General features: G+C 43.5%; 1 protein-coding gene across 1 annotated transcript in view; it reads left to right on the top strand.

Moving 5' to 3' along the window:
* The window catches only part of LOC107663072 (serine/threonine-protein kinase 11-interacting protein-like), a 47,993-nt gene that overhangs the window by 22,532 nt on the left and 13,083 nt on the right, over positions 1-12,378 (top strand). The window contains exon 19 of the mRNA XM_016453224.1: positions 4,214-4,392. Within this exon, the coding sequence (XP_016308710.1) occupies positions 4,214-4,392 (179 nt within the window). The remainder of the gene's footprint in view (positions 1-4,213; positions 4,393-12,378) is intronic.

Raw genomic sequence — 12,378 nt, 5'->3', positions numbered from 1 at the left:
GGGTGTGTGCTCTCCCCACTGCTCTTCTCCCTCTACACTAATGAGTGCAACTCTAAAGATCCCTCTGTCAAACTCCTGAAGTTGGCTGTCTGGTGCAGTCTTAACAACCTGGAGCTGAACATGCTCAAAACTGTGGAGATGATTGTGGACTTTAGGGAGAAAAAAAACTGCACTCCCTCCACTCACCATCATGAACAGCACTGTGGCAACAGTGGATTCATTCAGATTCCTGGGCACCACCATCTCACAGGACCCGAAGTGGGACATTCACATTAACTCCTTTGTGAAAAAGGTAGAGCAGAAGTTGTACTTTCTTTGTCAACTGAAAAAGTTCAGCCTTCCACAGGCGCAGATGACACAGTTTTACTCAGCTGTTATTGAGTTGGTTCTGTGCTCTTCTATAACTGTCTGGTTTGGGTCAGCCAGCAAATCAGATATAAGAAGACTGCAACAGACTGTTAGGACTGCTGAAAGGATAAGTGGTGTGCACCTGCCCAACCTTCAGGACTTGTACAACTCCAGAGTGAAGAAACGGGCAGGTAACATCATCACAGACCCCTCTCACAATGGCCACAACCTGTGTGCGCGGTCTGGTTTTGAATTACAAAACCAAAAGTTTCTATTTACAACATGGCTTTGCAGCGTTGAGTATTGGAGCCAATCACAAGCATCTCTGTTGAAAGCAATGGCCAATCAGAGGTAGTCAGAATCCGCTCTGAACTAATGTTTGTTTTCGCAAGTTCTACATGCTCACAGATCTTCCCATTATAACAAAAGAAAAAGAAAGTTCCCTTTTGAGCTGTCTCTCAACATAAGTTTTAAGTTTTTCAAGTTTCAGTTTATTTATATAGCACGTATAAAACAGCCACACGGCTGACCAAAGTGCTGTACAGAAATTCAAAATAGTAAAAAGAATATAAAAATCTGCATAGCTTCACAATTAAACAGGGTCTCGCCTTAATAATAAAATAAGTAAATATATTAATAACACAAGAGAAACAAAGTATAAACCCATAAAAGACTAAGCAAAGACCATAATAGAAAATTATTTGTAAGCCAAACAAAACAGATATGTTTTTAGAAGAGATTTAAAAGTGGACAGAGAAGGGGCAAGTCTAATCTCTAAAGGGAGGCTATTCCACAGCCGCGGCCCAACCACTGAAAAAGCACGATCCCCTCTACGTTTAACATAGCGGAGCATCCGCTTTGGCAACACCTCTCCTTCCACATTTCCTGAAGTTCTATTGGCTCATGCCAGTCCAATTGACTGGCTAATTGTCGCGAAGTATCCAAATCGCATGCAAATACTGACGAGCTCGAGAGGCTGTATAAATGCGGTGCATGCGACAATTACATCAGAATCTTCGCCTTCACATTGGCTTATGCTTCGAGAGCGAAGATGACATATTACTGCAGTATCTGCGTGGGATCCATTGATCCGCCAGACAAACACGATCACTGCGTTGCCTGCCTGGGCTTGGCCCACGCTAAGGCGGCGTTGGACGAGTCCGACTGCGCGCATTGCGCGGACCTATCAGCACGCGTGCTCAGGACTTGCCGGAATATAGCTCATGGCCTTTTCGGGGTGAAGCCCACTGCCGCCAGTGAGCCTACAGCAGCAACAAGCCTGTGTTGGCTGATTATATTTAGCAGCTTCTACAGTTATATATTAGGTTCTACAAAGATAAAACTTAAAGCACTCTTTTCAAAGCACTCCCTTTTAGGCAGTGTTTGAAAATGTAGTTTTTAAATTAAATCTAAAAAAAAGTCAAAATATTTAGTGCATTATTTAATTATTATACCATTAAAAATTAACTTAATTTGTTGTTAACTATTTAAGTATTTAAATACACTGAACAAAATTATAAACGCAACACTTTTGTCAATCAACAACCTGATCAACTCTATGCGAAGGAGATGTGTTGCACTGCGTGAGGCAAATGGTGGTCACACCAGATACTGACTGGTTTTCGGACGCCCCCGGACCCCTCAATACAGTAAAACTGCACAATTTATTTTTCAGCTCATGAAAAATGGGGGCAAAAACAAAAGTGTTGCGTTTATAATTTTGTTCAGTGTAATTAACCCTTCTAGGCTGTTGGTGTGTGAGCTTATTTGTTTATTTATTTATTTATTTATTTAAATGACATGAGACTTTGGACTTTGTGACTTCCTGCACTTGCTATACTTCATTGTCATTTTTTAATAAAAAAAAGTGGAAATGGCAACTGAGCTAATGAGTGATCCTCTGCTGCCATCTACTGGTTATAATGGCAATTGCATGTCATTTTCATCTTACAAGTCTTTGTTTTCCACATGGATAAAAAAATGTTCATGTCATCTTCATGAATGAATTATAAGTCTTTAAAGTGAATTTTACTGCACGTCCTTTGTCACCTTTTTCAATCATGATGAGTTTGCATCCCTACAGAAGACAGTAGTGCCATCCTCCAGCATTGCAAGCATCATAATACTCCACAAGTAATCGACATGACTACAGTCCACCAATTAACCTCTTGTAAAGTGATAAGCTGTGTAACTGTAATAAACTAATTCATCATAAAGACATTTTTTACCTCAGACTGTTGCTTCCAGCTAAAATTGTTCTCTATCCATAATATTACTTTCTTTAATGAAGAAGTCACTTGCAGTTTCTTCTGCATCAGGAGAGAAATATGCCCATATCAAGCATAATTTACAAGCAAGAAACAGTTCTAACCAAATTTGTTGGTGGATTTTGATGTGAGCGGACAATAGAGGATGGACTTTTTCACTTGAGGAAGCGTTATTATGAATTAAGGTCTGGTATTTTGGCCAGAAGTAATGGTTTTAAGTTAAAACACCTTAATGATTCATTTGTTTCTTAGAAAAACGCAACTGCCATTCTAACAGCACCTATTCACTGCAGAGGTGATGTAAGGAGCAAGCAATGTAAATTTCTCCAAATCTGTTCTGATGAAGAAACAAACTCATCTACATCTTTGATGGCCTATTGAGTAAATTTTCAGCAAATGTTTATTTTTGGGTGAACTGTTGTATAACCTACATAAAACTTTAAAGGAGGTCGCACACATCTGGTGGATGACACAAAGTGTCATTTTCTATGAATTTGCATGTACTGCGCCACTCACCCAACTACGACTTCTGAGGCTGCTCAAAATCCTTCCACACCACACGCATAGTCTCTTTAAAAATTTCTTTAAATGTATTTGTCCCAAAGTCTTGTTAATGTACATACAGACTTCACACTAGGTTAGGTACATTTGTATAGACACTTTTTTTTCTTTTTTTCCAAGTTTTGTGATTTGACAGCTTAACATCAAGTCAGGTCACCTTTATTTGTATAGCACATAATGCAATACAGATTTTTTGGAAGCAGCTTTACAGGAATAAACAGGAAAATAATGGTTTAATGATTGTTCAGAAGTCAGTTCTCTCTAAAAAAAAAAACAATAGTGTCATTGTTCAGCTAAGGTCAGTTCAGTGTTGATTAGATCCATTCAATAACTGTAAAGATCATCAATTATAAAAGTAGTTCAATACAGCGGTTAAGCAGCCCTGTAGAAAACAGTGATGTCATCCAGTTCTGTTCAGTTATCCAATAGTGTCTGTACAGTCAATAATATTGTTGTCTGTACAGTCAACAATTCAATAATATTGCTGAATATTAAGTGAATAACGTATATGCTACTTATAGGGAAATTCCATAATATAGAGTACATCACCCTTGTAATCTTACAATTTGCACTGCTGTTTTTTTATACAGCAAATGTCATACTTACCAACTTGTTCATTCTTGAAGTGAACTTTTGCCTGCATGGTAATAGATTCAGTTTTAAAAGCAAGTATAGAATGATGTCTGGCGTTCAATACTGCGTGTGCGTTGTCACACCCTCAACATGACTCTGCATGGAGCTTTTTGTCCAATGTGTTACTGGCTTAACAAATCTAGATAAGGGTTAATCATAAGGGATTATAGCTTTAAGCCATCTCCATTAAATGATCTTATCTTTCAAATCATGGACAAAGGGAATCATCTAATTCAATATACACAAATCCTGAATTGAATGTTTTTAACAGAAACAATTGAAATGGGTAGTATATTCACTTACTAGCTTTACTAATGGTTTACAAGCGTATCACTTTCCATATCTCTTACCTTTCTTTTCATATTTCTTACATTTTCTTACACTGTCTCTCATTTCTGTTGCAGAGGGCAACCCTCAGACTGGCTGCAGAAAAGAGAAAGCCATCGGTTGTGTGAACTCAGCTATATGGAGGTGGGACTGGGCTCTCAGAGTATCCACCTAGAGTTTGATGAGGGGGCAGCAGCGTACACACTACTAGTGCGAAACAGTGGCCGCTGCAAATGGTTCTTCAGCAAGCTTACAGGCAAGACTTCTTTTGCATGCTATGTGGTTTAGAAAATTCTTAGAAGGAAATGAGAAATAGCATTAAGAAACTGCATTAAAAACTAGATTGAAAAGTTTGTAGACAAACTTTATGTTGGCTTGAAAAAGCCTAGCTGGAAAGTTTGAAAAAGTTTGAAAAGCTTACAGTCTGAATGTTTTCAGTTTGAAGTAGTTTGAAAGTTAAAATAGTTTTAAAGATTAAAGTTTGAATTTATTCAAGGCAATACAGTCTATCAGAAAAAAATAGATAGGTATAAAACATATTGCTAGGGTACCTGGGGTGGTTGCTAGGCTGTTTCTAGCATGACTAGCATGTTGCTAACATGTTTTAGCACAATTAGCATGCTACTAGCATGATTATCATGTTACTAGCATGTTGTTAACATAATTAGCAAGATACTAACATGTTGCTAGCATGATTAGCATGTTATTAGTATGGTGTTAACATTTTGATAGCATGATTAACAAGTTACTAGCATTTTTCTAACATGATTAGCATGTTACTAACATGTTATTAGCATGATTAGCATGTTACTATCATGGTGTTAACATAATTAGCAAGATACTAACCTGTTGCTAGCATGATTAGCATGTTACTAGCATGGTGTTAACATTTTGTTAGCATGGTTAACAAGTTACTAACATGTTTCTAGCATGATTAGCATGTTACTATCATGCTGTTACCATAATTAGCAAGTTACTAACATGTTGCTAGCATGATTCTAGCATGATTAACATGTTACTAGCATGGTGTTAACATTTTGTTAGCATGATTAGCAAGTTACTTGTATGTTTCTAACATGATTAGCATGTTACTAGCATGTTGTTAGCATTACTATCATGTTACTAGCATGGTGTTAACATTTTGTTAGAATGATTAGCAAGTTTCTAGCATGATTAGCATGTTAGTAGTAGGGCTGGGTAAAAAGTATCGATATTTCGATATTAATCGATTCTCATTTTTACGGAACGATATTGATTCTTAAATCCCAAGAATCGATTTAGTCTAGGCTGTTTTCAGTTAATGGACGGAATGTTGCCTTTAACGGAACGTCCCATCCAATATATCGCAAAAAGCATTGTGCTTTGGTACTTTTAATATGAAACAAAGTCTCAGATTTCAAATTCTGTCCATTGTATTGCAGTATTCAAACAATAAATGCCGTTTTGGCGCTGTTTAATGTGGAGTGACAGATCGCTGTAGCGCCTCAGATCAACAGACGCGGCAGTGCATGGCGCACGTGAGCTGATCATCTCCTCCACATTAATACCAGTTTCAGCACAAAACAATCATGACTAAACATCCGAAGGTAAGTTAAAGGAAAGAGTACAACTTTACAATCCGTATCATTTCTCATGTAATTGCTCAATCAGTGTTTCAGCCGCGCAAAGACGTCAATATAACATCTTGTCACGTAACGTCACATTTACCTAAGAAAAACATATTCAGTGACCATAAACTCATTAGTCAGATAGAAAAATAAACTGTAGAGAGGGGCATTTTGCTAAATATATGCACCATATAACACATTGATTATAAATTTTACTGTTCTTCAATGTTTAATTTGTGTTTAAATAAATCCATCAAGACAGCCACCATTATGTTTATATTAAAAACAAAAAAACAAATTGAAGTAGAAATATTATGTAATTGTAACTTTATTATTTTAAAAACTTCATTAAGTGAAATTTTAACACATCAGTTAATTTTAACCTTCAATATTATAGTAATGTAGTACCAACTGACTCTCATGTATATTTTACAGCATTAGTTGATTGTTTTTTTTTTCCTTGAGAAAGTTTGGCATGTACTGTACCTGATATATATCCAAAATAATCAGTGTCGAATCGAATCGAATTGGTAATCGAATTGAATCGCAAGCTTGTGAATGAGAATCGAATCGTGAAATTTGTGTCAAATCCCAGCCGTAGTTACTAGGCTGTTGTTAGCATGATTAGCATGTTACTAGCATGATGCTAGCATGTTTCTAACATGTTTAGCAAGTTGCTAGCATGTTTCTAGCATAATTAGCAAGTTACTAGCATGTTGTTAGCATGATTCTAGCATGTTTAGCAAGTTACTAGCATGTTGTTAGCATGATTAGCAAGTTAAAGGGTTAGTTCACCCAAAAATGAAAATTAGACTGTGTTTTACTCACCCTCGAGGCATCCTAGGTGTATATAACTTTCTCCTTTCAGACGAATCCAGTCGGAGTTATATTAAAAATTGTCCTGGCTATTCCAAGCTCTATCATTGCAGTCAGCGGGTGTTGCAGTTGAATAGTCCACAAGTCGTCAAATAAAGCGCGTGCATTCATAATAAAATGTGCCTCACACTGCTCCGGAGGGTGAATAAAGGCCTCCTGTAGTGAATGCATGCGTTTTTGTAAAAAACACTTTTCTCTCACTTCCGTTAGCTGTCATACGCGGAAGCCGTTCCGGTGGATGATGCAGCACATATCTGTTTGATGCGCGCGCCTCTGAGATACGCTAGTCTCGCGAGTTTGTTTATAGGAGCAAAGGAGGCAAAGTTTCCTTACTTTAGCAAAGGAAAACCAGTCTCCTCTTGGCTTGTATAGAAATCCTCTGACATTCTTCTTTACAAATCCTCGTTTTGTACTTCTAATTAGTGACCGCTGTTTAAATCCTCCGACATTTTTCTTTGCAAATCCTCGGTTTGTACTTCTAATTCATGACCGGCGTTTTGTTTTGTTCTTTCTCCGCATTCGTCACTAATCACGCAACGCCGACGTCATATGTCATCCGCCGGAACTGCTTCAGTGTATGACAGTCAGCGGAAGTGAGAGAAAAGTGTTCCCTATCGATACTTCACTCGTACTGCGTCTGTTTAAGACGCTTGGGGAAAACTCCTTTTTCTCCGATAACTTTCAATAATGCAGTGTAACTGCACGGCCATTGGTTCGTGCAGTGAATAAAAAAACGAACCAATGCAGAGCAGAGCTGCACGAGCCTATGGCGGTAAAGCCTGCCAGAATGGGCGGGGTCATCTGGCTATATAAGCGGCACATCGCCATAGGATCCTCAGATTATTCTCCTTCAGCCAAGACTACTAGATCTTCGCTCTACGATAAAAGCAGCGGGGCAGAGGAACTCGGCGCTCGGTGACGAGTGAGCCCACGCCAGCTGAGCCCCCACGTGCCTCACTCTCTCCGCTCAGAGAGGTTTCTCCAGTTCACTTCTCCCTCCCAGACCAGCGTCGCTCTGCGGCTGTGAGCGATCTCGTCTCATTTGGAGGAAGCGAGTGTGACGCCATTGACGACAGCATGTCGTTGGAGGCTTCAGATGAGGAGGAGCTGTCGGACTCGTACGTCGACCCCGCCCCCTTGCCATCTGCACAACCCAGCACAGCGAGCAAGGGCATGGACGCCGAGCTTTTCCGCGTCCTGTCTAAAGCTGTGGAGGAGCTGGGTCTGGAGTGCTCTCCGCCGGAGGAGCCCATCCGCAGCCGCCTGGATGAGTGGTTCTTGCCGGGGCGCAGTCAGGCCCCCTGACAACGAGTTTCACCATTCTTTCCGGAGGTCCACGACGAGATCACCAGGTCTTGGCCTTCGTGCCTCAGCCAGACCCCGCGGCTTTTAAGGAGCTGCACAGTGCGACCGACCTGGCTCTACGCGCCACCAAGATGACAGCGCAGGCGATTGGCAGATCCATGGCCAGCCTAGTGGTGCTGGAGCGCCATCTATGGCTAAACCTCACGGAGATAAAGGATGCGGATACGGTCCCCTTCCTCGACTCCCCGGTTTCCCCTACTGGCCTGTTTGGACCTGCAGTTGAAGGCTTCGCGGAACACTTTACCGCTGCACAGAAGTCACCCCAAGCAATGTGACACTTCCTGCCAAAGCGCTCCAGCTCAACGGCTGCTTCTAGTCGCCCCAAAAATGTGCCGACTCAGCACCCCGTGAAGCCCGTGCCACCAATTGCTCCCACAGCTCCTTGGCCCGAGCCTCGCCAGCGCTCCCGCTCGGCCAGACGCCAGTTTCCTAAACGCCAGGGCCCCCGACCCAAGATAGTGTTGGACCCTGCGCCTCAGGCGTCATCCTGATCTGCGGGACAGAAAGAGGAGGGGGCCCAGTCTCGCTGCAGCCAGACCACCCCCCAAAACGCCTCTGTTATGCCTCCAAGCACCCCTTTCAGTTCCGGGTGCCGATGGCAGTGTGTTTGTGACCAAAAACACTGTTGTGAACATGGGGCCCATTCTAATCGCGTCCACACAACCAACCGCTGTTATAGCGGGAAAAATAAAACACAAACATTTTCAAAAAGAGAGCAAATTTCCTTTTCCACTCATTGCACGCGTCGGGTAACCCCTAAGCGTCCCACCGCTCGAACCAATCCAGCCCCTTGTCGCGCGGGCTGAGGCCTGGCAGGCCATCCCCGGAGTGTCAAGCTGGGTCATGGGGATAATAAAACGAGGTTATACACTCCAATTCGCTCGAAGACCCTAGCGTTTCAGCGCCGTGGACTCCACCTCGGTTCAGAGCGAGGATGCACACGTCCTATGCACTTCGGCAAAAGGAGCCGTAGAAATGGTCCCCCCAGCCGAGAGCGAGTCAGGCTTCTACAGCCGTTACTTCTTCGTCCCCAAGAAGGATGGCGGCCTAAGGCCCATTCTCGTTCTCCGGTATCTGAATCACGCCCTCATGAGACGGCCGTTCATGATGATTATATTGAAACGGATCAATGTACCTGAAAGACCCTCAGCCACTTAGAATGCCTGGGACTCAGGGTCAATTTTGCCAAGAGCGCGCTGTCCCCCAGCCAACGGATATCGTTCCTGGGAACAGTTTTAGATTCACCCCAAATATTAGTGGTAGCCGCGCCAGAATGTGCGCTGGCCATTCAGCAGCTCGCGGCCTCATTCAGAGTTGGAGTCTTTCGTCCCCTCAAGGTGTTTCAGAGGATGCTAGACCTCATGGCCTCGGTTTCTCCGATACTACAGTTGGGCCTGCTCTGCATGCGGCCCCTTCAGTATTGGCTGAAACCACGAGTTCCATCCCACGCGTCAAGGTAGACCGGGCCTGTGTATCAGCCCTGACTCCTTGGAAAGATCTTCGTTGGATGGAACAGGGCGTGCCCCTGGGAATGGTCTGCAGAAGGAAGGTAGTCTCGACAGACACCTCCAACACGGTTTGGGGAGCGCTGTGCGATGGCAAGCCAGCTTTCAGCCACTGATCAACTGCCTGGAAATGCTGGCAGTGTGTCTTGGCCTTCGAACCTTTCTGCCAGACCTAAGGGGACACCACATCTTAGTCCGCTCGGACAGCATGACAGTAGTATCCTATATAAATCGCCAGGGCGGTCTCTCCTCGAAGCGCCTCTTCGCACTAGTGGAGCGCCTCTTGGAATGGGCTCAGCTCAACTTGCGCTCACTGAGAGCAGCGCATATACCGGGCAGACTGAACCAAGGAGCAGACATGCCAAGGAGCAGACATGCTGTCTCGGAGCAACGTCCCCTCGGAGGAGTGGACGCTCCACCCTCAAACGGTTCAGAAAATCTGGGAGATCTTCGGTAGGGCAGAGGGCGACCCCTTCGCCTCAGAAGACAACTCCCATTGCCCAACTTACTTTTCGAAGGACAGGGATGCGTTGGCCCACGACTGGCCCAACCTCCTCCTTTACGCTTTTTCCCCGATCGCTCTGATCCCACAGGTGATCAGGCGAGTCAGGGAACAGAGACGCAAGGTGCTGTTGGTGGCCCCGCTCTGGAGGAACCAGCACTAGTTTGCAGAGCTGTGCCGGCTGCTCTCGGCAGCCCCGTGGCCCTTTCCCCAGAGACGGGACCTCCTCTCTCAGGCGAATGGAACAATATGGCACCCCCAGCCCGAGCTGTGGGCTCTGCACCTTTGGCCTCTCGATGGGAGCTTGCGAACCTCCCCGAGAACGTGCTAAACACAATCTCTCAGGTTAGAGCACCGTCTACAAGATGCCTCTACGCCCTTAAATGGTCTGTCTTCTCCGCCTGGTGTACAGCCCGCGGCGCAGACCCAATCTCATGCGACATATCTCTGATATTGTCCTTCCTGCAAGAGCTGTTGGATAAGGGCCGTTCCCCTTCTACGCTCAAGGTCTATGTAGCAGCCATAGCAGCCTCTCACGCTCCTATAGCTGGCCAATCGGTGGGCAGGAACAACTTGGTTGTTCATTTTCTGAAGGGGTCTAGAAGGCTCCACCCGCCTCGTCCCTTCACTGTCCCTACATGGGATCTGCCCACGGTGTTGAGGGCTCTGAAGAGCCCTCCATTTGAGCCGCTACAGTCCATTGACCTTCGTCCCCTGATGCTTAAGACTGCTCTGCTTCTAGCATTAGCATCGGTAAAGCGTATGGGAGATCTGCAGGCGCTATCAGTAAGCCCTACCTTCCCTGCAAAATATTTGGTCCCTCTGGGCCCCCTTGGGTGCTTAAGGCAAGTTCAAGTATTAGTTGTTCCTCTAGCATAGCACGGCGGGATTGTACTGGTTCCCCAAGTGTCTTAAACAGACGTAGTATGAGTGAAGTATCGATAGGGAACGTACTCGGTTACTAACGTAACCTTGGTTCCCTGAGATACGGAACGAGTACTGCTCCGCTGCCGAACCATTTGTTCGTTTTTTTTATTCACTGCACGAACCAATGGCTGTGCAGTTACACTGCATTATTGAAAGACTTCAGTCATCGGAGAAAAAGGAGTTTTCCCCAAGAGTCTTAAACAGACGCAGTACTCGTTCCGTATCTCGGAACCGAGGTTAGGTTAGTAACAGAGTACGTTTATTATGAAATATGGATATTTTTCTTACAAAAACACATGGATTCGCTACAGGAGGCCTTTATTCACCCCCCGGAGCCGTCTGCGGTAGAGGTCTGCGCGGGACTGTTTTGTTAGTCTCGCTCCCGCAAGGTTCTATTCCGCACCCACCCGCTATATATTCACTCTTTGTTCACCCGCTGTCCGCTTAGAATAATTTTCTTCCCGACCTGACTGTTCCCGCTAAATTTAGATCTCGTTTCCAGAATCTCACATTTAAATTTCCGCTACTGAAAGAAAGAGAAATAGGCTGACAAATAAAAGTGTAGGCCTAGTCTGCACAAACTTGTATGTTATTTTATTCGTCTTGTCAAGAGTCTTGAATTTATTGATTTTGACTTCAATTTATATGAATTATCTTAAGACACAAAATTCGTTTAATATTTTATGCAACACAGTAGGAAAAAAAGTGTCAGAGAAAATAAAAATGTTGTACAAAAATTGTATTTCTTATTTTTATTCGTCTTGTCAGGATACAATTCATTTAACATTGAGAACACAATAGGGAAAAAGTGTGGTAGAGAAAAAAAAATATGTAGGTTGTACAAAAATAGCCTATTAGCTATTTTTATTCGTCTTGTCAAAATACTAAATTCGTTTGACATTTTTCTGTTAACACAGTATGAAAAGTGTCGCAGAGAAAAATAAATAAATACGACATCTTTCATTTAAAATTATAGACTAAGCAAAATATAAACAAAACGAGTTGAACGTCCTTCAAGGACAGCGCATCCACACTTTGCTCCATCCTTATTCTGCTCTGTCACTCATCGACAACCTGCCTGTTCTGTCTGAGGGCCGTATATTTACCACAGGTACAGCCTGCTCTGAGCCTTGCATAACAGTCCGAGTGCAGGCTGTACCGGTGGTCAATAAGAATAAAGGACAGATATGTTGTTCTGAATGGACGTCAGGAACGGGATATTGTTAGACCGCCCGCTCCCGTTCAAATTAAACCAGAGTTACCGACCGCTACCGCATTTTATTTGGGAATTTAATCCTGCGGCGCAAAAAATCCGGTCGGGTCCTGCGGGAATGCAGACCTCTAGTCTGCGGCATATTTTATAATAGATGCGCGCGCTTTATTTGACGACTCGTGGACTGTTCAACTGCAACACCCACTGACTGCAATGATAGAGCTTGGAATAGCCAGGACAATTTTTA

This window comes from Sinocyclocheilus anshuiensis, unplaced genomic scaffold, assembly GCF_001515605.1.
Source record: "Sinocyclocheilus anshuiensis isolate Anshui unplaced genomic scaffold, SAMN03320099.WGS_v1.1 scaffold2233, whole genome shotgun sequence".
NCBI lineage: Eukaryota > Metazoa > Chordata > Actinopteri > Cypriniformes > Cyprinidae > Sinocyclocheilus > Sinocyclocheilus anshuiensis.
The sequence above is the reverse complement of the archived record's forward strand: the minus strand, read 5'-3'. Positions and strand labels throughout refer to the sequence as shown.